A 22,618-nucleotide genomic window follows, 5' to 3' on the forward strand; every position below is an offset into this window, starting at 1 on the left:
GGTGGATTTTTCCTTGTGGTCGGTAGATTCGCTTAAAGCCTTTTCTAGTATTAAAGAGAGTTTTGCTTCCGCTCCCATTTTGGTACAACCTGATGTCTCTCTACCTTTTATTGTGGAGGTGGATGCTTCTGAGGTGCTTGTGGGTGCGGTCTTATCTCAGGGTCCCTCTCCTGCCAAATGGCGACCGTGTGCCTTTTTCTCAAGGAAACTCTCCTCTGCAGAGAGAAATTACGATGTGGGAGATAGGGAGTTGTTGGCCATCAAATTAGCTTTTGAGGAATGGCGCCATTGGTTAGAGGGAGCCAGACACCCTATTACCGTGTTTACCGACCATAAGAATCTGGCCTACTTGGAATCGGCCAAGCGTTTGAACCCGAGACAGGCCAGATGGTCTTTGTTCTTTTCTAGGTTTAATTTTGTTGTTACGTTCCGCCCTGGGGTTAAAAATGTCAAGGCGGATGCCCTGTCACGTTGTTTTCCAGGAGGGGGGAACTTTGAAGACCCGGGTCCTATTTTGGCTGAAGGGGTGGTCGTCTCTGCTCTTTATCCTGATTTGGAGGCAGAGGTTCAGGCAGCCCAGGCAGAGGCTCCTGATCTTCGTCCTCCTGGGAGGTTATTTGTGCCTCTCGCTTTACAACACAAGGTTTTTAAGGAGCACCACGATACTGTCCTTGCTGGGCACCCAGGGAGTAGAGCCACAGTGGATCTCATTGCTCGGAGATTCTGGTGGCCGGCTCTTCGTAAGACGGTTGAGGGTTTTGTGGCAGCCTGCGAGACCTGCGCTCGTGCCAAGTACCCTCATTCACGGCCATCGGGTTCTCTCCTCCCGTTACCCATTCCTTCCCTTCCTTAGTCGCATCTGTCCATGGACTTCATTACGGACCTGCCTCGTTCCTCGGGGAAGACTGTGATTCTGGTGGTAGTGGACCGTTTTAGCAAAATGGCACATTTCATTCCCTTTCCTGGGTTACCCAATGCTAAGACGCTGGCGCAAGCGTTTGTTTATCATATTGTTAAATTGCATGGAATTCCTTCAGACATCGTTTCTGATAGGGGCACGCAATTTGTTTCCAGATTCTGGAAGGCCTTCTGTTCTCGCTTGGGGGTTCGGTTGTCATTCTCTTCTGCTTTTCATCCGCAGTCGAATGGTCAGACCGAACGTGTCAATTAGAATCTGGAGACATATTTGCGCTGTTTTGTGGCGGAAAATCATGAGGATTGGTATTCCTTTTTGTCCCTTGCTGAGTTTGCTTTAAATAACCGCCGCCAGGAGTCCTCTGATAATTCACCATTTTTTGGTGCATATGGATTTCATCCACAGTTTGGGACATTCTCTGGAGAGGGGTCTTCTGGTTTACCTGATGAGGAGAGATTTTCCTCGTCTTTGTCATTTATTTGGCAAAAGATTCAGGGTAATCTGAAGAGGATGAGTGAGAGATAGAAGCGTGTGGCGGATAAGAGACGTGTGCCTGGTCCGGACCTGAATGTTGGTGATCTGGTGTGATTGTCTACAAAGAATATCAAACTGAAGGTTCCCTCCTGGAAGTTGGGTCCTAAGTTTATTGGGCCTTACAAGATCTTGTCCGTCATGATCTTCCTCAGACTTGGAAGATCCATAATGTTTTTCACAAGTCCCTATTAAAACCTTATGTCCAACCCACTGTACCCTCCTCTTTGCCTCCTCCTCCGATTGTTGTTGATGGTAATCTTGAATTTCAGGTCTCTAGGATTGTGGATTCTGGCATTATCCGCGGTTCTCTTCAGTACCTCGTTCCTTGGAATCGTTATAGTCCAGAGGAGAGGATGTGGGTCCCAGTGGCGGACATTAAGGCCACTCGTCTCATCAGGGTTTTCCATAGGTCTCATCCTGAGAAGGTGGGCTCAGAGTGTCCGGAGTCCACCCGTAGAGGGAGGGGTACTGTCACCGCTAGTTCTGTGAGAAGATCTGGCAGACGTTCTTCTCTACCTCTTGTATGATGTTCTTTGTTTTGATTTCACTTTCTCATCTCCTTTCCTTCTGCCAGGTGTTACTTATTTTGACTAATCGTCTTCCTTTTTTAATCCCTCCCATACTGCCTCACTTTGCGGTTTATACTACTTCCTGGAGGAGGTGTTCACTGCTGGAGGCTGCTTCTGCTGTTTGTTCAGATAAGTCATTTACTTTATTGTGTTTCCTTGCTGGCTTGATTCTAGGTGACCCTGACTCCGTCTGTATTAAGTGCAGGGAGCCGGTGGTCGTGTCCCCTCACTATTATAGGGTTTTCAGGTAAAGTATTAGGTAGGCGGCATGCAATCGTCTACCATACAGACCCTTGCACCCTTGTATGTGCATAGCAGTCAGGGAGAGCTCTTAGGGTTTTATAGGGCTCACCTTTTAGCTCCTTAGCTTGGAATCAAGCCAGTCGCTCGTTTATTTATATGTTCCAGCGATCTGCTAACTTCATCCGTGACAGTATGCCCCAGTATGCCAAAGCCGTATTTCTGGCCTAAATGTGACACTCACTTATGCACCTCTAATCCCAGATGTGCAGTATATCAGTTGGTTTTTTAACCACAGCAAGCAAAAGCTGTATTTGTGGCCTAAATTTCACAGTAACTTATGCATGTCTAATTCCAGATGTGCAGTATATCAGAGTTTTTTTTTAACCCCAGTAAGCAAAAGCCGTATTTCTGGCCTACAATGAACAGTCCCTTATGCACCTATAATCCTAGATGTGCACTATATGAAACAGATGTTTTTTTTTCACCCCAGTATGCCCCAGTATGAGAAAGCCGTATTTGTGGCCTAAATTTCACAGTAACTTATGCACGTCTAATCCCAGATGTGCAGTATATCAGAGGGTTTTTTAACCCCAGTAAGCAAAAGCCGTATTTCTGGCCTAAAATGAACAGTCCCTTATGCACCTATAATCCTAGATGTGCACTATATGAATCAGAGGGGTTTGTTTCACCCACTATGCCAAAGCCATATTTCTGGCCTAAATGTGACACTCACTTATGCACCTATACTCCTAGATGTGCACTATATGAAACAGATGTTTGTTTTTACCCCAGTATGCCCCAGTATGAGAAAGCCGTATTTGTTGCCTAAATTTTACAGTAACTTATGCACCTCTAATCCCAGATGTGCAGTATATCAGAGGGTTCTTTAACCCCACTAAGGCCTCTTTCACACTTGCGTTGTCCGGATCCGTCGTGTACTCCATTTGCCGGAGGTGCCCGCCGGATCCGTAACACTGCAAGTGAACTGAAAGCATTTGAAGACGGATCCGTCTTCAAAATGCGTTCAGTGTTACTATGGCAGCCAGGACGCTATTAAAGTCCTGGTTGCCATAGTAGTAGTGGGGAACAGTATACTTACCGTGTGTGCGGCTCCCGGGGCGCTCCAGAATGACGTCAGAGCGCCCCATGCGCATGGATGACGTGATCCATGCGATCACATCATCCATGCGCGTGGGGCGCCCCTGACGTGACTCTGAAGCGTCCCGGGAGCCGCACAGACGGTAAGTATACTGCTCCCCCGCTCCCCACTACACTTTACCATGGCAAACAGGACTTTAGCGTCCTGGCAGCCATGGTAACCATTCATAAAAAGCTAAACGTCGGATCCGGTAATGCGCCGAAACGACGTTTAGCTTAAGGCCGGATCCGGATTAATGCCTTTTAATGGGCATTAATTCCGGATCCGGCCTTGCGGCAAGTGTTCAGGATTTTTGACCGGAGCAAAAAGCGCAGCATGCTGCGGTATTTTCTCCGGCCAAAAAACGTTCCGGTCCGGAACTGAAGACATCCTGAACGGATTTCTCTCCATTCAGAATGCATGGGGATAATACTGATCAGGATTCTTCCGGCATAGAGCCCCGACGACGGAACTCTATGCCAGAACAAAACAATGCAAGTGTGAAAGAGCCCTAAGCAAAAGCAGTATTTCTGGCCTAAAATGAACAGTCCCTTATGCACTTATAATCCAAGATGTGCACTATATGAAACAGAGGGGTTTGCTTCACCCAGTATGCCCCAGTGTGCCAAAGCCATATTTCTGGCCTAAATGTGACATTAACTTATGCAGCGATAATCCTAGATGTGCACTATATGAAACAAAGGTGTTTTTTTAACCCCAGTGTCTCAAAGCAGTATTTCTGGACTTGCAGACATGCAGATATCCTGTGCTGGTGCACTATCGTTGCATAAAATGGCTGCAGATTATGTATTGATATTAACTAACTGGAGGAAAAGAAGTTCGTTTTCAGTAGTAGTTGGCTCAGAGCAGGCTTAAAACAATTGTGCACTGCACCCACAAAACACATTTGCTGTAGATCGCTGAGTAAAGAAGCAGTTCTTCATAAGATTCCTCCTTGATCTCTCCCTCACAGCAGCTGCAGCCTATCCCTACACTAATCCGAGCAGAGTGACAGGCGGCGCTAAATAGAGGCTGGGTCACATGCTGCAGTCGGCCAATCACAGCCATGCCAATAGTAGGCATGGCTGTGATGGCCTTTTGGGGCAAGTAGTATGACGATTGTTGATTGGCTGCTTTGCAGCCTTTCAAAAAGCGTCATAAAAAACGCCGAACACCGAACTTTTACGTAAATGTTCGGGTTCGGGTCCGGGTGCCGAAAAACCTAAAGTTCGGTACGAACCCGAACTTTACAGTTCGGGTTCGCTCAACTCTAGTCAGGAGTAATTCTTGACCATTCCTCTTTACAGAACTGTTTCAGTTCAGCAATATTCTTGGGATGTCTGGTGTGAATTGCTTTCTTGAGGTCATGCCACAGCATCTCAATAGGGTTGAGGTCAGGACTCTGACTGGGCCACTCCAGAAGGCGTATTTTCTTCTGTTTAATCCATTCTTTTGCAGATTTACTTCTATGCTTTGGGTCGTTGTCCTGTTGCAACACTCATCTTCTGTTGAGCTGCAGCTGGTGGACAGATGGCCTTAAGTTCTCCTGCAAAATGTCTTGATAAACTTGGGAATTCAATTTTCCTTCGATGATAGCAATCCATCCAGGCCCTGATGCAGCAAAGCAGCCCCAAACCATGATGCCCCCACCACCATACTTCACAGTTGGAATGAGGTTTTGATGTTGGTGTGCTGTGCCTCTTTTTCTCCACACATAGTGTTGTGTGTTTCTTCCAAACAACTCAACTTTGGTTTCATCTGTCCACAGAATATTTTGCCAGTACTGCTGTGAAACATCCAGGTGCTCTTGTGCAAACTGTAAACGTGCAGCAATGTTTTTTTTGGACAGCAGTGGCTTCCTCTGTGGTATCCTCCATGAAATCCATTCTTGTTTAGTGTTTTACGTATCGTAGATTCGCTAACAGGGATGTTAGCATATGCCAGAGACTTTTGTAACATGTCCTATTCTTGTCCACGCTTTGCGGACAAGAATAGGCATTTGTATTAAAGGCTGTCCGTGCCGTTCCACAAATTGCGGAACGCGCACGGACGCCATCCGTGTTTTGCGGATCCGTGATTTGCGTACCGCAAAACACACCACGGTCGTGTGCATGAGGCCTAAAGTTGAGGAAACCAATACACAGGCCAGCATACAAAAGTATATGTGAGGGATAACACATTTAGGCCTAAATCAGTTTCCTTTTACTTCTGTGTTCACAAACACCTTTCCAATAAATTGGGGTCTGATTAGATTCAAACTAGCAGCATGTATACGTGATTACTACACCAATAGACAGCATAGCACACAAAAGTATCTGGGAGTGATAATGAATTTAGGCCCAAATTTGTTTCCCTATTTCACATGTTTTTCATCAAAAAAAATTATGCTGCAGTGCATCTTTGTGCATAATCCCTGCCTACAGGTGTGTTAGATTCCATTACACTGAGCCTACCACTAGGGGGAGACAACATATCCCATATATATAGCCAAGCTGAAGCCTAATTAGGCAGTTCAGTCTTAGTGTGTCAGTCTTAGTAGTAGTAGTCAGTCTTCAGCGCTGAGCTGAAGTGGTCCACATCTGGCTCAGAACTCTGCTAAGAGTTAGTGGATATCAGCTGGAAATTTAGCTTCAGAAAAGGATAATAATCCAGAATGCACTAAAGAAACAGAGACCCAAAGGGTTAAGGCCATCGCTTAGAACCTTTGGAGTTAAAAGTAAAGGATTTACCGGCCCCTGGCAGCCTCACTAACCTGCACTGGGATAACAGGGACCAGCGTAGAAGTCCTCTACCAGTAAGCATAAAACCTACATCATTAATAGCCTGAGAGACATACATCACACCTGTAAGCAGTGGACCTCTTGCAGCTTTACCTCTGTCCCTTTTAAAGAGACTGTATTTCATATCTGGATGTACTAGAGACTTTTTTATACTTGGATGTACCGTTATCAGGAGCAACGTTCAGTAAAAGTTATAAGTTGGATTGCACCATCCTTGTCTCAGTCTCGAATTCCTCAATTAACACTACAGTAAATGGTTGTACCACCATAAAAGGTACTGGCATCACGACTACAAGGGACCTTGCCATAGGCACATTAATAACAGACCATCAAGGGGGCACCTCGAACCACCATCTGGTGTGTGTCCCTTAAACCAGAGTGTGCCCCAGAGAATTCCTGTGCCGTTCTCCTCATCACTTATGCAGGCCTGCCCAGGGACGACATAACCAAGAGTAACTAGAACTGTATTTACCTCGGCCCACCTAATGCTCACACCGTGACCTCACATATAATTTCCCTGTCGGTCTGGCATACTGCATATAGTGTCCCATACAGACCCTTGCACCCTTCTATGTGCATAGCAGTCAGGGAGAGCTCTTAGGGTTTTATAGGGCTCACCTTTTAGCTCCTTAGCTTGGAATCAAGCCAGTCGCTCGTTTTTTTTATATGTTCCAGCGATCTGCTAACTTCATCCGTGACAGTATGCCCCAGTATGCCAAAGTCGTATTTCTGGCCTAAATGTGACACTCACTTATGCACCTCTAATCCCAGATGTGCAGTATATCAGTTGGTTTTTTAACCACAGCAAGCAAAAGCTGTATTTGTGGCCTAAATTTCACAGTAAATTATGCATGTCTAATTCCAGATGTGCAGTATATCAGAGGGTTTTTTAACCCCAGTAAGCAAAAGCCGTATTTCTGGCCTACAATGAACAGTCCCTTATGCACCTATAATCCTAGATGTGCACTATATGAAACAGATGTTTTTTTTTCACCCCAGTATGCCCCAGTATGAGAAAGCCGTATTTGTGGCCTAAATTTCACAGTAACTTATGCACGTCTAATCCCAGATGTGCAGTATATCAGAGGGTTTTTTAACCCCAGTAAGCAAAAGCCGTATTTCTGGCCTAAAATGAACAGTCCCTTATGCACTTATAATCCTAGATGTGCACTATATGAATCAGAGGGGTTTGTTTCACCCAGTATGCCAAAGCCGTATTTCTGGCCTAAATGTGACACTCACTTATGCACCTATACTCCTAGATGTGCACTATATGAAACAGATGTTTTTTTTTACCCCAGTATGCCCCAGTAGGAGACCTTGCCATAGGCACATTAATAACAGACCATCAAGGGGGCACCTCGAACCACCATCTGGCCTGTGTCCCTTAAACCAGAGTGTGCCCCAGAGAATTCCTGTGCCATTCTCCTCATCACTTATGCAGGCCTGCCCAGGGACGACATAACCAAGAGTAACTAGAACTGTATTTACCTCGGCCCACCTAATGCTCACACCGTGACCTCACATATAATTTCCCTGTCGGTCTGGCATACTGCATATAGTGTCCCTTAAAAAAAAGAATCAGCACAAAAGTATCAAATATGGCTGTATCATTATTCTAAAAATTAAAAAAGCACAACTTCTGACAGAAATATATAGTATTTTAAAGATGACTTTTTTTTTTTTTTACAATTTGCAGATACACTGCCTGTCCAAAAAAAAAGTTGCCACCAAAAAAAAACTTTAGCTTTGATTACGGCACGCATTCACTGTGGCATTGTTTCGATAAGCTTCTGCAATGTCACAAGATTTATTTCCATCCAGTGTTGCATTCATTTTTTACCAAGATCTTGCATTGATGATGGTAGAGTCTGACTGCTGCACAAAGCCTTCTCCAGCACATCCCAAAGATTCTCAATGGGGTAAAGGTCTGGACTTTGTGGTGGCCAATCCATGTGTGAAAATTATGTCTCATGCTCCCTGAACCACTATTTCACAATTTGAATCCTGGCATTGTCATCTTGGAATATGCCTGTGCCATCAGCGAAGAAAAAAATCAATTTATGGAATAACCTGGTCATTTAGTATGTTCAGGTAGTCAGCTGACCTCATTCTTGGAGCACATACTGTTGCTGAACCTAGACCTGACCAACTGCAGCAACCCCAGATCATAGCACTGCCCCCACAGGCTTGTACAGTAGGCACTAGGCATGATGGGTGCATCACTTCATCTGCCTCTCTTCTTACCCTGATGTGCCCATCACTCTGGAACAGGGTTAATCTGGACTTATCAGACCACATGGCCTTCTTCCATTGCTCCAGAGTCCAATATTTATGCTCCCTAGCGAATTGAAACCTTTTTCTCTGGTTTGCCTCACTAATTAGTGGTTTTCTTACGGCTACACAGCTGTTCAGTCCCAATCCCTTGAGTTCCCTTCGCATTGTGCGTTCTGGAAATGCTCTTACTTTCACTATTAAACATAGCCCTGAGTTCTACTGTTGTTTTTCTTCGATTTGATTTCACCAAACGTTTAAGTGATCGCCGATCATGATCATTCAGGATTTTTTCCCCGCCATATTTCTTCCTTGAATACAAAAGGGTTCCCACTATCCTTCGAGTTTTTAATAATGCGTTGGACAGTTCTTAACCCAATTTTAGTAGTTTCTGCAATCTCCTTAGATGTTTTCTCTGCTTGAAGCATGCCAATGATTTGACCCATCTCAAACAGACTAATATGTTTTCCACGACCACGAGATGTGTCTTTCGACATGGTTGTTTAAGAAATGAGAAGCAACTCATTGCACCAGTTGAGTTAAATAACTTATTGCCAGCTGAAAGATAATCGCCCATGAAATAATAATCCAATAGGAGGCTCATAACTATTTGCTTAGTTAAATCCAGGTGGCGACTTTTTTTTTGGACAGGCAGTATAGTACTGTACTACTAACCCCTCCATCCACCCCTACATACAGGGTAATACAGCGCCACATACCTCTTACATCCAGTGATGTCTCTTTGATGTAGATGTTCTCTTTTTTCATCTTCTCCTTTCAGACCTTCAGACCAGACCACCATTTTAGAGCCATTTCTCTTCTAGGCAGTTTGACAAACAAAATCTTAGTTTACTACTTTTTCCATCATTTTGTGCTCCCCAATACTATACTGCAGAAACAGATAAATAGTGATGGACGAACATCAGCCGGGACGGTTCGCAAACGCGATCATATGTTCGTCAACCACATGTTCGCGGCGGGCCACATTCACTTTAATGACAGGCGAATCTGAAAAACCTTCAGCTCATATTTGCAGCCACCAAATACTTAGTAGAAGTGCACAAATAGTCCCACAACATGGACTGTGATGAGGGGGCTCAATGACAAAAATTCCAACAAAAAATATGTATCTTAACCAGGGGACATTTTTATGCGTCTTAAAGGGAAATTCTCTGAAATGTGGCCTGTTGGAGCCTAGAAAATTTTTATTTTAGGCCACGGGAGTATGGGCCTTAAAAATTAGGCATTCACCTGACATAAAAGAAATTCTGATTATGTGGCTTGGAAGTACACATAAAGTACACATAAAGTACACATAAGTACACATAAGTACACATAAGTACACATAAGTAAACATAACGTCCCCCAAAAATTATTGTGGTAAGCCGATAAGGTGCCCCTACGGTAATAGTGCTCCCAAAAGTCCCACTAATAGGAATCATTTTCTGCTAGAGCACACATGGTAGTAATAGTGCTCCTACAGTGCCCCCAACATGTCCCCATTGTGCCCCAGAAGTAACAATGCTCCCATAGTGCCCATGCTAGTAATCATGTTCCCCATTGGCCCCAAGTAGTAATAAAGCCCCCCAGTAGTAATAATTCTCCTTATAATGTGCCAGTGCAAAAATACCCCCTTTTAATGCCCCCAGTTGAGCTAATGTCCCCATAGTGCCCCCATAATGTGCCAGTACAAAATACCCCTATATAGTGCCCCCAGTAAATCCCCATAGTGCTACTCTCCCCCCTTCTTCCTAGTTCCCCTATAATGTACCAGTATAAAATGCCCCATATATAGTGCCCCAGTAGATGCCCTCAGTGTCCCCCATAATTTGCAAGTATAAAATACCCCTTCTTAGTGCCCTTTATAGATGAGCCCATAGTTCTCCACTCTCCCCTTCCCCATAGTACCCACCATAATGTGCCCCAGTATAAAATACCCCTATACAGAGCCCCCCATATAAAATACCCCTTCTTTGTAGCCTCAGTAGAAGCCCCCATAGTGTTCCTCTCCCCCCTTCTCCCATATAAAATACCCCTTCTTTGTGGCCTCAGTAGATGCCCCCATAGTGCCCCCAATAATGCGCCAGTAAGAAGTGCCCCCATAGATGCCCCCATAGTGCCACCCAATAATGTGTCAGTAAAAAGTGCCATCAATAATGTGCCAGTAAGAAGTGCCCCCATAGATGCCCCCTCAGTGCCCCCAATAATGTGCCAGTAACAAGTGCCACCATAGATGCCCCCCAATCATGTGCCAGTAACAAGTGCCCCCATAGATGCCCCCCAATCATGTGCCAGTAACAAGTGCCCCCATAGATGCCCCCAATCATGTGCCAGTAACAGGTACCCCCATAGATGCCCCCAATCATGTGCTTGTAACAGGTGCCCCCATAGATGACCCCCAATCATGTGCCAGTAACAAGTGCCCCCATAGATGACCCCCGATCATGTGCCAATAACTAGTGGCCCCATAGATGCACCCCAATCATGTGCCAGTAACAAGTGCCCCATAGATGCCCCCCAATCATGTGCCAGTAACAAGTGCCCCCATAGATGCCCCCCAATAATGTGCCAGTAACAAGTGCCCCCATAGATGCCCCCCAATCATGTGCCAGTAGAAGTACCATGTAAAAAAAATAAACTCACATACTTACCTCCATCAGGCTGGCAGCGATGCGATGCAGGCCTCTTTTGGTCTGTGTCCTGCGTTGTACGGCTCAGGCGACACGATGACGTCATTGTGCCGTCTGCACTGGCCTCTGATAGGCTGCAGGCCTAGTGCCTGCAGCCTATCAGAGGAACGGGAAGGGAGACACCTCTCCCTCCCCTGCCCGCCACAGCACTTGCATCTGTATCGCTGTCCTGAGGACGGCGATAGAGATGACTATGGAGATGAGCGCTTCCACAATGGAAGTGCTCATCTCCCTGTGCCTGCCGCCTCCCCCCACGTCACCAGTGGCCAGCGGGGCTCAAGAGGCAGCTGCCCCTTTTGCCTCACGTTAAAGATTGCCCTGCCACTAATCTCACTCGCCAACCATCACGTAACGTTTTCTAAATACACTTCCTCAAAACTCTGTGTGTGTTTAAACATCATCTGCCCCCGATAAGAGACAATTTTTGGAAACTTTATATGAAAAAGTATGAGACATGCCAGTGCAATGTCTTTTTAAACATGCTGTATGATAACGCTGTGAAATGTGCGTATACCCATAGCTATGTATGTCAGATATCATTTACTATTGCTGTCATTACATTCCAGAGCTTGAGGAGGGGGGATTGGTGGAGAGGAAAAAAATAATCATAAAAAATAAATGAAAAGATATAGGGGAGGTTATATACCAACTTTCAGGGCAATTGGAGTAACTTCGTGTTCGGCCCAAACCAATTTGTGTCCTGACCGAACTTTAAAAAAAAAAATTGGTGAACTGGACCCAAAACAAATCTCAACTTGCTCACTCATCTCTACCCCAGATCTGGGCATATCTTCAAATGTTTTATTATGCATTGCTATGTTGTGTTTAGTGGAGCACTACTGACTGACCTGCACTATATTGCTCTCATTCTATAGTGCATACAGCTCAATCAAAAGCGCATATGTTATTTTAACGTGTTGCATATAAGGCTGTTCACAAATGTTTTATTATTATAGGGAGATTCTGGCGGTCCTCTAGCTTGTGAAGTCGATAACATGTGGTATTTAATTGGAATTACAAGCTGGGGCGAAGGCTGTGCTCGTCCTGACAAGCCAGGAGTTTACACTAAAGTCACAGATTTTACAGACTGGATTGTACAACATACACAAATGTAAGATGGTCTTTATAAAAGGCATGCATTGTATTTCTGTGTAAATATCCTGGTTAGGCCTCATGCACACGACCGTGCCATTTTTTGCGGTCCGCAAATTGCGTATCCACAAAACACGGATGCCGCCCGTGTGCCTTCTGCAATTTGCATTATAGAGATGCCTATTCTTGTCCGCAAAACGGACAAGAATAAGACATGTCTCATCATTTTTGCGGGGTCACGGAACAGAGAAATGGATGCGGACAGCACATGGAGTGTTGTCTGCATCTTTTGCGGACCCATTGAAATGAATGGTTTCGTATTCGGACCGTATACGGAACGCAAAAAAAGTTAGTGTGAACGAGCCCTTAGGGATGAGTGAACTTTTACAAGTGCGAGTTCGGGTTTTGTTACAATTCCATGATGTATTCCGTATGCAGGAGAGGACTCCATTATGCAGCCCATAGAATTCCGTTATGGCCCGTGGTAACGGAATTCATATTTGGAATTGTGATAAAACCCGAACCCCGAACTCGAACTTGTAAAACACAAGTTCGCTCATCCCTAATCCTGGTATGCTCCTGAATGTAAAGTATTAAATCCGCAACATAGAGTAACATGCTGTGGATTTTAAAAAACACACCGTATGTCAAGTTATGCATGGATTTCTTTGCAGAAATTTTCTGCATCATAAAAATGAGATTTGTTTAACTCTCATACATTTTGCTGCTACTGTGAAAACTTTGGGGAGAATTTATCATGAGGGGAATATTGGAAGTCAGCTTTGCATGAGTCTCCGTTGGCGTACTTTATGCCACAATTATCAAATGTCTCATGATGTTTGATAAATTTGTCTAATCCTTAAACCCTACAAAAGCTGCTCCAGTTTTCCTACTCCATCCTCCTCCTAATGAAGTGAAATTTTGACTTTTTAAAAAAGTCTCTGTGATAAATCTGGAATGAAACTCATTAACATAGCTAACTATGCCCATTTCCCCACCGATATTTCAAAACTGGATTGATGTAAAATGCAAAAAGTTGCAACTTTTTGTGCAACTAAGTCCAAAAAGTTGCAAAAGTCCAATTTTTTCGACTTTTTGAAGACATAACTCTCGAGTAACGGCAGGATAAATCAAGGATTTAGAATTTTCAACATAACCTTGTAGTTCTTCTCACATTGCTTATATGGGACATTTAACAGGCGTTATTGTTTATGGATAGAGTTTTCTGATGTTATTTATTTAAGCTGACACTTGGCATGGTGGAATACTCTACTGGTTCTGCTTTTGATGGGTCAGTCTGCTAGTACTGTTAATGGATTTAGGCTAGGTCTACACGAAGACATTTTGTCGCACCAATGTCGCGCGACAATTTTTATAATGATAGTCTATGGTGTCGTACTGCAACATGCAACATGCTGCGACTGCGACACGACAGTCGCAAAAAATCAATTTGAGATGGATTTTTCTGCGACTGTCGCGTTGCAGTCGCAGCATGTCGCATGTTGCAGTACGACACCATAGACTACCATTATAAAAATTGTCGCGTGACATTGGTGCGACAAAATGTCGCGCAACAAATGTTGCAGTGTAGTTGTGCCCTATCTGTCGCGCAACTTATTTTCACGCGACAAATGTGATCGTGTAGACCTAGCCTTACACTGCCAGGGAAGCACTTTGGCTGTCATGATAGAGGCAAGGCCTTCGTGTGAGATTTAGTAACTCATCTGACTTGATATGTTGCAGCGGGATAACTCCTGATAATGTGTAGCTAGGCAGGTTTACTTGTCACCTAGTTCTGCCAGAGACAGATTTATCCAAGACTGCCAACAACGATATGAAAATTTCTAGAGAAAAATAAAGAAAAGAAAAAAAATTTCAGAGTTATTTCTATCCTAACAAAATATCTATGTGTGTTTAAATGGCCAGACCAGATTACTGGACAATCCCTACTTGTTGATAATTAGATAATAGGATGTCTTAATAATAAGCAGGTCACAAATTGTTGTCCTACTGGGCTGTACTCAAATTGGTAAACCTGGGCTGACGTGGGCTCCTTATCACATATCTGGTGGCATTGCTCTCAGATTAAGCCCTATTGGAAGGAAATTGAAGCGTTGATTCAAAAACTAACAATCTCCGACTTTAAATTAACACTAGAGATGGTGGCACTTGCACTTCCAACCCCTCAATACTCCCCTTCAAAAAAGAACCTGATTTCACATATCATAGCTTCAGCTAAAGCATTAATTCCTTTGCATTGGCTAGATGTTAATCCTCCTACTGTACAAGAAATGAAAGCTTAGACGACACAAATTTGCAGATTTGAAGAATTGACTAGCTGGATTGATAGAACTCATGACAAATTCATCAAGATATGGAGCCCCTGGAGATCTCTGGCGTAGATGGATCCTAGCTAAATAATAGCAATGACACTTAAACTTGAGACTTAGATATCTGTACACACGCCTCTTCTCCCCCCCCCCCACCCCCTCCCCGCCTCTACTTACTCTTCCTTTTCTACTTATATTCCTAATCTTTGTTTTCTTCTTTCTTCCTTCTTCTATTATATTCACTCATAATATTGTGACATGTACGAGATCAGTCTAGAGAGCGTTGTAAACGATTTCTAGGAAATAATCTTTTGTGCTCTTCTACATCTCCCTAGCTGCAAAAAAAGAAGCTATACTGATAAGACAACTGTTATATACCTATATACACTCACCTAAAGAATTATTAGGAACACTATACTAATACGGTGTTGGACCCCTTTTGCCTTCAGAACTGCCTTAATTCTACGTGGCATTGATTCAACAAGGTGCTGATAGCATTCTTTAGAAATGTTGGCCCATATTGATAGAATAGCATCTTGCAGTTGATGGAGATTTGAGGGATGCACATCCAGGGCACGAAGCTCCCGTTCCACCACATCCCAAAGATGCTCTGTTGGGTTGAGATCTGGTGACTGTGGGGGCCATTTTAGTACAGTGAACTCATTGTCATGTTCAAGAAACCAATTTGAAATGATTCGAGCTTTGTGACATGGTGCATTATCCTGCTGGAAGTAGCCATCAGAGGATGGATACATGTTCTCATTCTGTTTACGCCAAATTCGGACTCTACCATTTGAATGTCTCAACAGAAATCGAGACTCATCAGACCAGGCAACATTTTTCCAGTCTTCAACAGTCCAATTTTGGTGAGCTCGTGCAAATTGTAGCCTCTTTTTCCTATTTGTAGTGGAGATGAGTGGTACCCGTTGGGGTCTTCTGCTGTTGTAGCCCATCCGCCTCAAGGTTGCGCGTGTTGTGGCTTCACAAATGCTTTGCTGCATACCTCGGTTGTAACGAGTGGTTATTTCAGTCAACGCTGCTCTTCTATCAGCTTGAATCAGTCAGCCCATTCTCCTCTGACCTCTAGCATCCACAAGGCCTTCTTTGCCCACAGGACTGCCGCATACTGGATGTTTTTCCCTTTTCACACCATTCTTTGTAAACCCTAAAAAATGGTTGTGCGTGAAAATCCCAGTAACTGAGCAGATTGTGAAATACTCACACCGGCCCGTCTGGCACCAACAACCATGCCACGCTCAAAATTGCTTAAATCACTTTTCTTTCCCATTCTGACATTCAGTTTGGAGTTCAGGAGATTGTCTTAACCAGGAGCACCCCCCTAAATGCATTGAAGCAACTGCTATGTGATTGGTTGACTAGATAATTGCATTAATGAGAAATAGAACAGGTGTTCCTAATAATTCTTTAGGTGAGTGTATGTACATGATTATCTTACAATGACTATTATTATTTGACTTTGGATACTAGCATTATTATGTTTCTTTTGCATTTATGTAACATCCTAATGCTTCTTTGTTACATGACTATACAAAAAATGAAAAATAAAGAATTTGCAAAAAAATATAAATAATAATTGGTAAACCTGGCAGCAAGTGTCCAGTTTCCCTGCAGCACCACCACATGTGAAAAGAAGCAATATACAGTACAGTGTCCATTCAAATCCATAAGGTTGTCTGTGTAATGAAGGACTGGACAGGTTCTCCTGAGCAAGAGTTTTTTTTGTTGCTGCTCTAAACCAGTTTTCCTCAACTCTAGTCCTCAAGGCCCCCCTGTCGGTCGAGTGTTCAGGATTTCCTTAGTATTTAGCAGGTGATATACTGGGTGTCCGTGCACCAGGAATTACCACAGGTATTCATTCTGTGGAATATTCTCAAATCATGAGTTCAGATGGACCCTAAGGAGTGGAGTTGAGGAACACTGCTCTAAACTACGGTATGGACAAAAGATGAGGATCCTAAATAGAAGATAACTCAGAATACTAGAGAACTGTATGTGGAAATGGAGTGCCATATCTGGACAACCCCTTTAATAGTGGAGAAAAAATGGAAAGAAATTGGTTATAGAAACAATGCAGATTCCAGACTCCATATTTTAGTGCAGGAGTTCTTGAGTTGAACAGTGATAAAAGTGTTGGCTAAAAAAAGACCAGGGGGAATGTACTAAAGCACTTACGCCAGTTTTCTGGTGTCAGAAAGTCACAAATTTTGCCGAAAGTCCTACTCGTGCCAAAATGTGTGACTTTTGGTGGATTTTACACCATGCTTCTACCTTTTCAAAAAGTGATGGGCAGAGAGCAGGTCAGGGGTCAGGACTAGGCAGCCCAGCATTTTTTTTGTAATTTACGCTAGAAAATTGCCATAAATTATGAAATCTATGATAACTCTTATCTGCCACAGATTTCAGTTCAGATGGCCTGAGGTGTGCCACAATTATTAAGAGGGATGTACTTCTTAATAATTGTGGTGCATATTATGCCAGTGGGACAGAGATAAAAGGGGTTTTCCAGCTCCTGATATTGATGATCTATCCTCAGGATAGGTCATTAATATTCAATTGGGCTCTTGAATGGAGGGGAAAGCACAGCTCTGTTGAAAGTATAGTGGCCATTCTGGTTTACTTCAGCTCATTTCCCACTGAACTGAATGGTAGCTGAGCTGCAGTAACCCAGCACGACCAATACACTTTAAACAAAGCTGTGCTTCCTGTTCCATTCAAAGTGCTAGTTCCAGCTTTGGAGGCCGCAGAGAACAACTAATCAAGAATGTGTGATGTATTGTGCCCCTATTGATGACCAGACTCTTATCCTGAAGATAGGTCATCAGTGTCAGGAACCTGGAAAAAACATTTAAGGCCATAAAAAACTTGTCAAGTTTAGTGATTAGCGGCAGGGGAAATATTAGAATTTGCAATATACCGCAAATATTTGGTAGAATATTCATCATATATTCGTGAATTTTAATTATTTTCTTGATCAGGAAAAATCGGAAATGTAATATTCGCGTAAAACGCGCAAAATATGGGCGTGGGTCCCTATAGCTACATTTTCCAAGCTGCTAGAAGTTTCCTGAGACTGGAGAAAATGGTTGGCATGGCAGAACATTACAATAGCTTTATATGCAGATAGAGTGCTTCAATATATTCGCGATTGCGAAATCAGCACTAATGATGCAAGTATTTTGGCTCATTACGTGCAACTTCACATTTTAACAGGTCTGACTGCTTATTAGTGATTGGTTCACCGAGGATTGTTGTGAACTTGTGACATCACAGCACAATGTATGTATGTAAGTAGCATACATACATACATACATACATACAGCACACTGGGCCAGATTTATCATTAGCTCAGGTCAGAATAATGGAGTGAAAAAGTCCCAAAAAAAGTCCCAAACGCTAAAACTGCGCACAAATTTGCAACTTTTTTCTGCTCTGCACTATGCTCGCCAGTTTTCTGAAAGTGGGCGTGTTTTCTTATGTAAATGAATCTCTAGACAGATTTACTATTGGGACTATTTAAAAAGTCGCAAAAAAGTCGCAAAAAAGTCGCAATTTCACTCCAGTGAGGACCATGCTTATCTTATGAGACTTTTTAATAGAACATGCGACTTTTTCATAAAAACGTGCGACTTTTTCGTAAAGATGTGCGACTTTTGTAAAGCTGCTTACTGACGGATAAACTGCTACCGTCAAACCACATTTATTACAGTCTTAAAGGGCCGATCATAAATCTGACTTGGCTAAAACTGACTTTAGCCATATTTTAAAGTGGAGTGAGCTGTCAGAGTCATGATAAATCTGGCCCTATGTATGGACAGCAGAACCAGAATCAGCTACACTATATCACTATCTAACCTACACTGACTCTCTCCCTTTAACTATCTGTATTATATATAAATATATATATATATATATATATATATATATAAGCTAACTAACTAACTAACTAACTCACTAACTAACTATCTAATGTAATGACACAGGAAAGCACAGAGCAGAGCAATGACACTGCTGTCTCTCTCAGATCTGCAAAATACTGCATACAAGGGCTGCTGGGGAGGTTCTTATATAGTAAGGGGTTGGCAACTTTCCTATTGGTTGCTAGGGATGTTGCTAAGCTCAGACAAAGACATTGCAGCCTTCTCATTGGCCCACAAGCAAGAAGGGAGGTTACTGATAAAAAAAAAAAATCGAAAATTTTTGAAATTACGAATATATATCACTATATTCTATATATTTGCGAATTCTCGAAGTGCCGTTATTAATATTCGCTATTCGAATAATCGCGCCCGATGCTAGTCAAGTTCTGATGATGATGATAATAATAATAATAATAATTGTATTAATGAGTCACCATTGTCTCTGCGGTGCTTTACAATAATGCCATTTCTTTTTCAGAATAATTTAAAAACAAATCTTTGTCATGACATAAGTATTCAACCTCTGGATCCTATACCTAGTACCTGTCGCCACAACAGCAACGACATCCTGGAAACAGGCTTGATCTTCAATCAGAGTCTAAGATTTCAAGAGGAATACTCACCTTTGACTTGTCAGTTAATTAGTATCAGTCAGAAATATCCACATATCTGTAATGAAACAGTCTGTATGTGCATCTGTAAGTGTAGATTTCAGTTGTATGTGTTTAATGAAATTAAATTGGTCTCCTAAATGTTGCTTCATGCCATGATATTTATACAAATGTAACTGGTGACAAGAAGGAATCCCTATGGATAGAGAAGGGTACATTAGCTTGAATTTCTGTTAATATTTCTTAGAGGAAAGGGAAAGGTATACATGGGCATAATGGAAGGGGGATAGGACAGAGGCTCCATAGCAATTGCCAGTTATATACTCGGTTTGGTGTCTGCTTCTTTGAATCACCTTGTTCCTTTGACATTACATAGTCCATCAAGTTCAAACAAGGGATGAGTGGGTGTGAATTTTATGAGAGGGGAGAGAAAACCAGACTTCCACGCATTTTCATAAGCATTAGGCTCCATTCACACGTCCGCAAAATGGGTCCGCATCCTTTCCGCATTCTCTATAGGGACGGAATGGATCCGGACAGCACACAGTGTGCTGTCTGCAGCCGCAATTGCGGAGCGCGGCCCCGATTTTGGGTCCGCAGCTCCGCAAAAAGATAGAGCATGTCCTATTCTTGTCCGCAGCTTGCGGACAAGAATAGGCATTTCAATTGGGGTGCCGGGCTGGTGTGTTGCGGACCCGCAATTTGCGGGTCCGCAACACACCACGGACGTGTGAATGCAGCCTTAATGTTATTTAATTTCAAGATTTCTAAGCCTTTAAAAAAAAAGCCCAGTGTTCTTGCTGTGACCACAGACTTACAGTTTTTACTGTAAAGAAGCCTTGTGTCCTCTGGAGACTGAACTTTTTGTTCTCTAGATTGAGGCAGTGCCCCGTGTCTTGATTTTTCTTAAAACATTTTTTTTACATGGAACAACTTAAAAAATTTTTTTTATACAGTCCATATATTTGCATAAGTTCATCATCTCTCCCTTTACACGCGGGGGGGGAGGGCGGTGTAGAGGATGAGAGTGGTAGTGGCCCTGATGTACAGTAGTTGTGTCATGGTGTCCTACCTCAGGGTCCATTGCAGTGAAAGTTGTAGCACAGAGGAACGAAGCCAGAACTGAACGTAACAAAGTCCTTTTAGGCCGGGTTCACAACGGTAATATTGAATTCCGTTATATAACGGAATTCTAGGACGGAATGCAAGATGAAAGCCTTTAGGAGGCATTCTGTTTCGCTCCGTCCTAATACATGGTTATGGAGGCACATAACGGTTCAGTTTGTTTCCGTTATACATGACGGAAAAAATAGTCATAGAATTCCGTTATATTCTGTTATAACTCTGTTATAACGGAACCTATAACAGAATTCAATAACACTGATAGGAACCCGGCCTCACTAAGTGCAACGTAGAACTTGAGAATACAAACAGCAACAGCAGGCTTTAGTGCAATTCTCTTCTGGCACCAGCAGGAATACTGAGGCAGGTTGGTTGATGGTGTTTTAGCACTTAGGCGATACTGGCTTAGTGGTTGTTTTGTTATGTTTTCCCTCACTTTACAACAGTGTCTGTAGAAGCTGAATATGGCAATTGGTCTGTCTCTTACCCTCTCAAGGATTTACTAGAGGCAATTTAGTAATGATTCCCTCTGGAAAATCAGTAACAGGATTAAGAGCACTGAGAGCTGCATCCTCTCCACACTGTAGCTTCACAGGAACTCCGCTTCTTGGCAGAAAGCAGGATCAGCCCACTCCCTCCCAAGAGGAGCGGAACATGGTGATTAACCCTGTTCCTGACAGCCTTTGCCATATCTTCCTTGCTGATAGTGTTAGCCAGGAAACAAACAGTGAAATGCAATGCATAACAATAAACAATTTGGAGAACCCAAGCTCTGGGGTACTATACACACACACACACCTCCAATCAATATTACATAGATGTAATTATTTTTATCTTTTCTCATAACTAAGACCCTCTATGCCCCTTATCAGTTTAGTTGCTCTCCTTTGTACTTTTTCCAGCCCTAGGGCATCCTTTCTATGGACTGGTGACCAGAATTGAACTGTATATTTGAAATAAGGCCGCACCAAGACTTTGTATAGTGGTAATATTACATCCCTGTCCCACGAGTCCATTCCTCATTTAATACACGACAATATCCTGCTTGCCTTAGAAGCTCCCGATTGACATTGTATACTGTTATTTAGTCTATGATCGACAAGTGCAAATAAATCTTTCTCTACAAGTGACTCTCCCACTGTTACTTTCCCTAGAACATATTATGCACCTAAATTATTACTAGTGTTGAGCTAATCAAAGTATCCAAAGTTTGTGACAAAGTAATTCGTCATGAAGCAAATTTCTTTGTGAAATTCAGCGAAGCAGCTGAATCGAAGTTTTGTAAACTTTTCTCATCTCTAATTATTAATACCCAAATGCATGAATTTAAATTTATCCACATTTAACCTTTTTTTTTTACCAAACACTCAGCTTATTCAAATCAACTTGTAATTTATGGACATTTTCCATAGACTGCACAGTAAAACTTAGCTTGGTGTCATTCATCTGCCAAAATAGGCACTTACTAATGTATTGTGATTGTCCATATTGTCTCCTTTGCTGGCTTAGTTCATTTTCCCATTGCACTATACACTGTTAAGCCATATCACAGCCACACCAACAACATTTATGTGTTCCTCCAGTGCAATGAATTTTAGCTGCCCCATTTTGCTTTCTCAGCTTCTGGCATTTCTGAACGTGTATTTTAAGCTACTATTTAATTTTCCACATTCAGTTCCCAGAATGTGAATTCTTGAAATTTTTTGGACACGTGTGTCAAAAATGAAAGGTGGAATCTGATTCGCTGCTATGGGAAACTAAGCAAGTTCTACTTTACACCAGTTTGATAAATGACCCACGTGCTTTTTATTGTTGGCTCATAACAAGTGGTTCTCTTTATCCACCGCCCTAATAGGCCCCCCATTATCCATTTTTCTATCCACAAATATATTCTGACCTCCCTCTAACCTACTATATATACCACTTAATGTTCTGCCTTAATATCCCTCTCATACCTAGTTGAAATGCTCCTCCACCCCCACTAGAAGTCTTTCCTTGTGTTGCAAATAGTGCAGGCAGTATTCCAAAGATACTACCTTGGAGGCCCTTCCATTAAGCTTGCAACCTAGTTCTTTGAAATCATTCTTAAGAATAGAGATGGCCTTACTGTTTGCCCAGCGGTCGTTTTGGAGGTGAACTTTGCTCGTTCATGATTCGCCGAACATGGGAAAATATGGCGATGTTTGAATGCGCCATATTCTTTTGCATTGCGCTGAACTTTGACCCATGACACATCCATCAGGTGGGACAGGACAGCCAATTGAGACATTTCAGCACATGGACACCCCCCCACCCTATAACAGAACCCGATCTGGCAGCCATTTTACATTCTGTGTTTTGCCAGTGTAGGAACAGGTTGCTTTGTGGAGTAGGGACAGACT

The 22,618-nt window shown here is 42.9% G+C and overlaps 1 protein-coding gene across 1 annotated transcript in view; it reads left to right on the forward strand.

The window, feature by feature from the left end:
* Positions 1–19,250, forward strand: part of KLKB1 (kallikrein B1) — a 130,058-nt gene extending 110,808 nt beyond the window's left edge. Inside the window, exons 15-16 of the mRNA XM_040418761.1 lie at positions 12,101–12,255; positions 18,983–19,250. Coding sequence (XP_040274695.1) covers positions 12,101–12,255; positions 18,983–18,992 — 165 coding nt within the window. The 3' untranslated portion in view covers positions 18,993–19,250. The remainder of the gene's footprint in view (positions 1–12,100; positions 12,256–18,982) is intronic.
* The last annotated feature ends 3,368 nt before the right edge of the window (positions 19,251–22,618 follow it).

This window comes from Bufo bufo, chromosome 2 (genome assembly GCF_905171765.1).
Source record: "Bufo bufo chromosome 2, aBufBuf1.1, whole genome shotgun sequence".
In the NCBI taxonomy this organism is placed as follows: domain Eukaryota; kingdom Metazoa; phylum Chordata; class Amphibia; order Anura; family Bufonidae; genus Bufo; species Bufo bufo.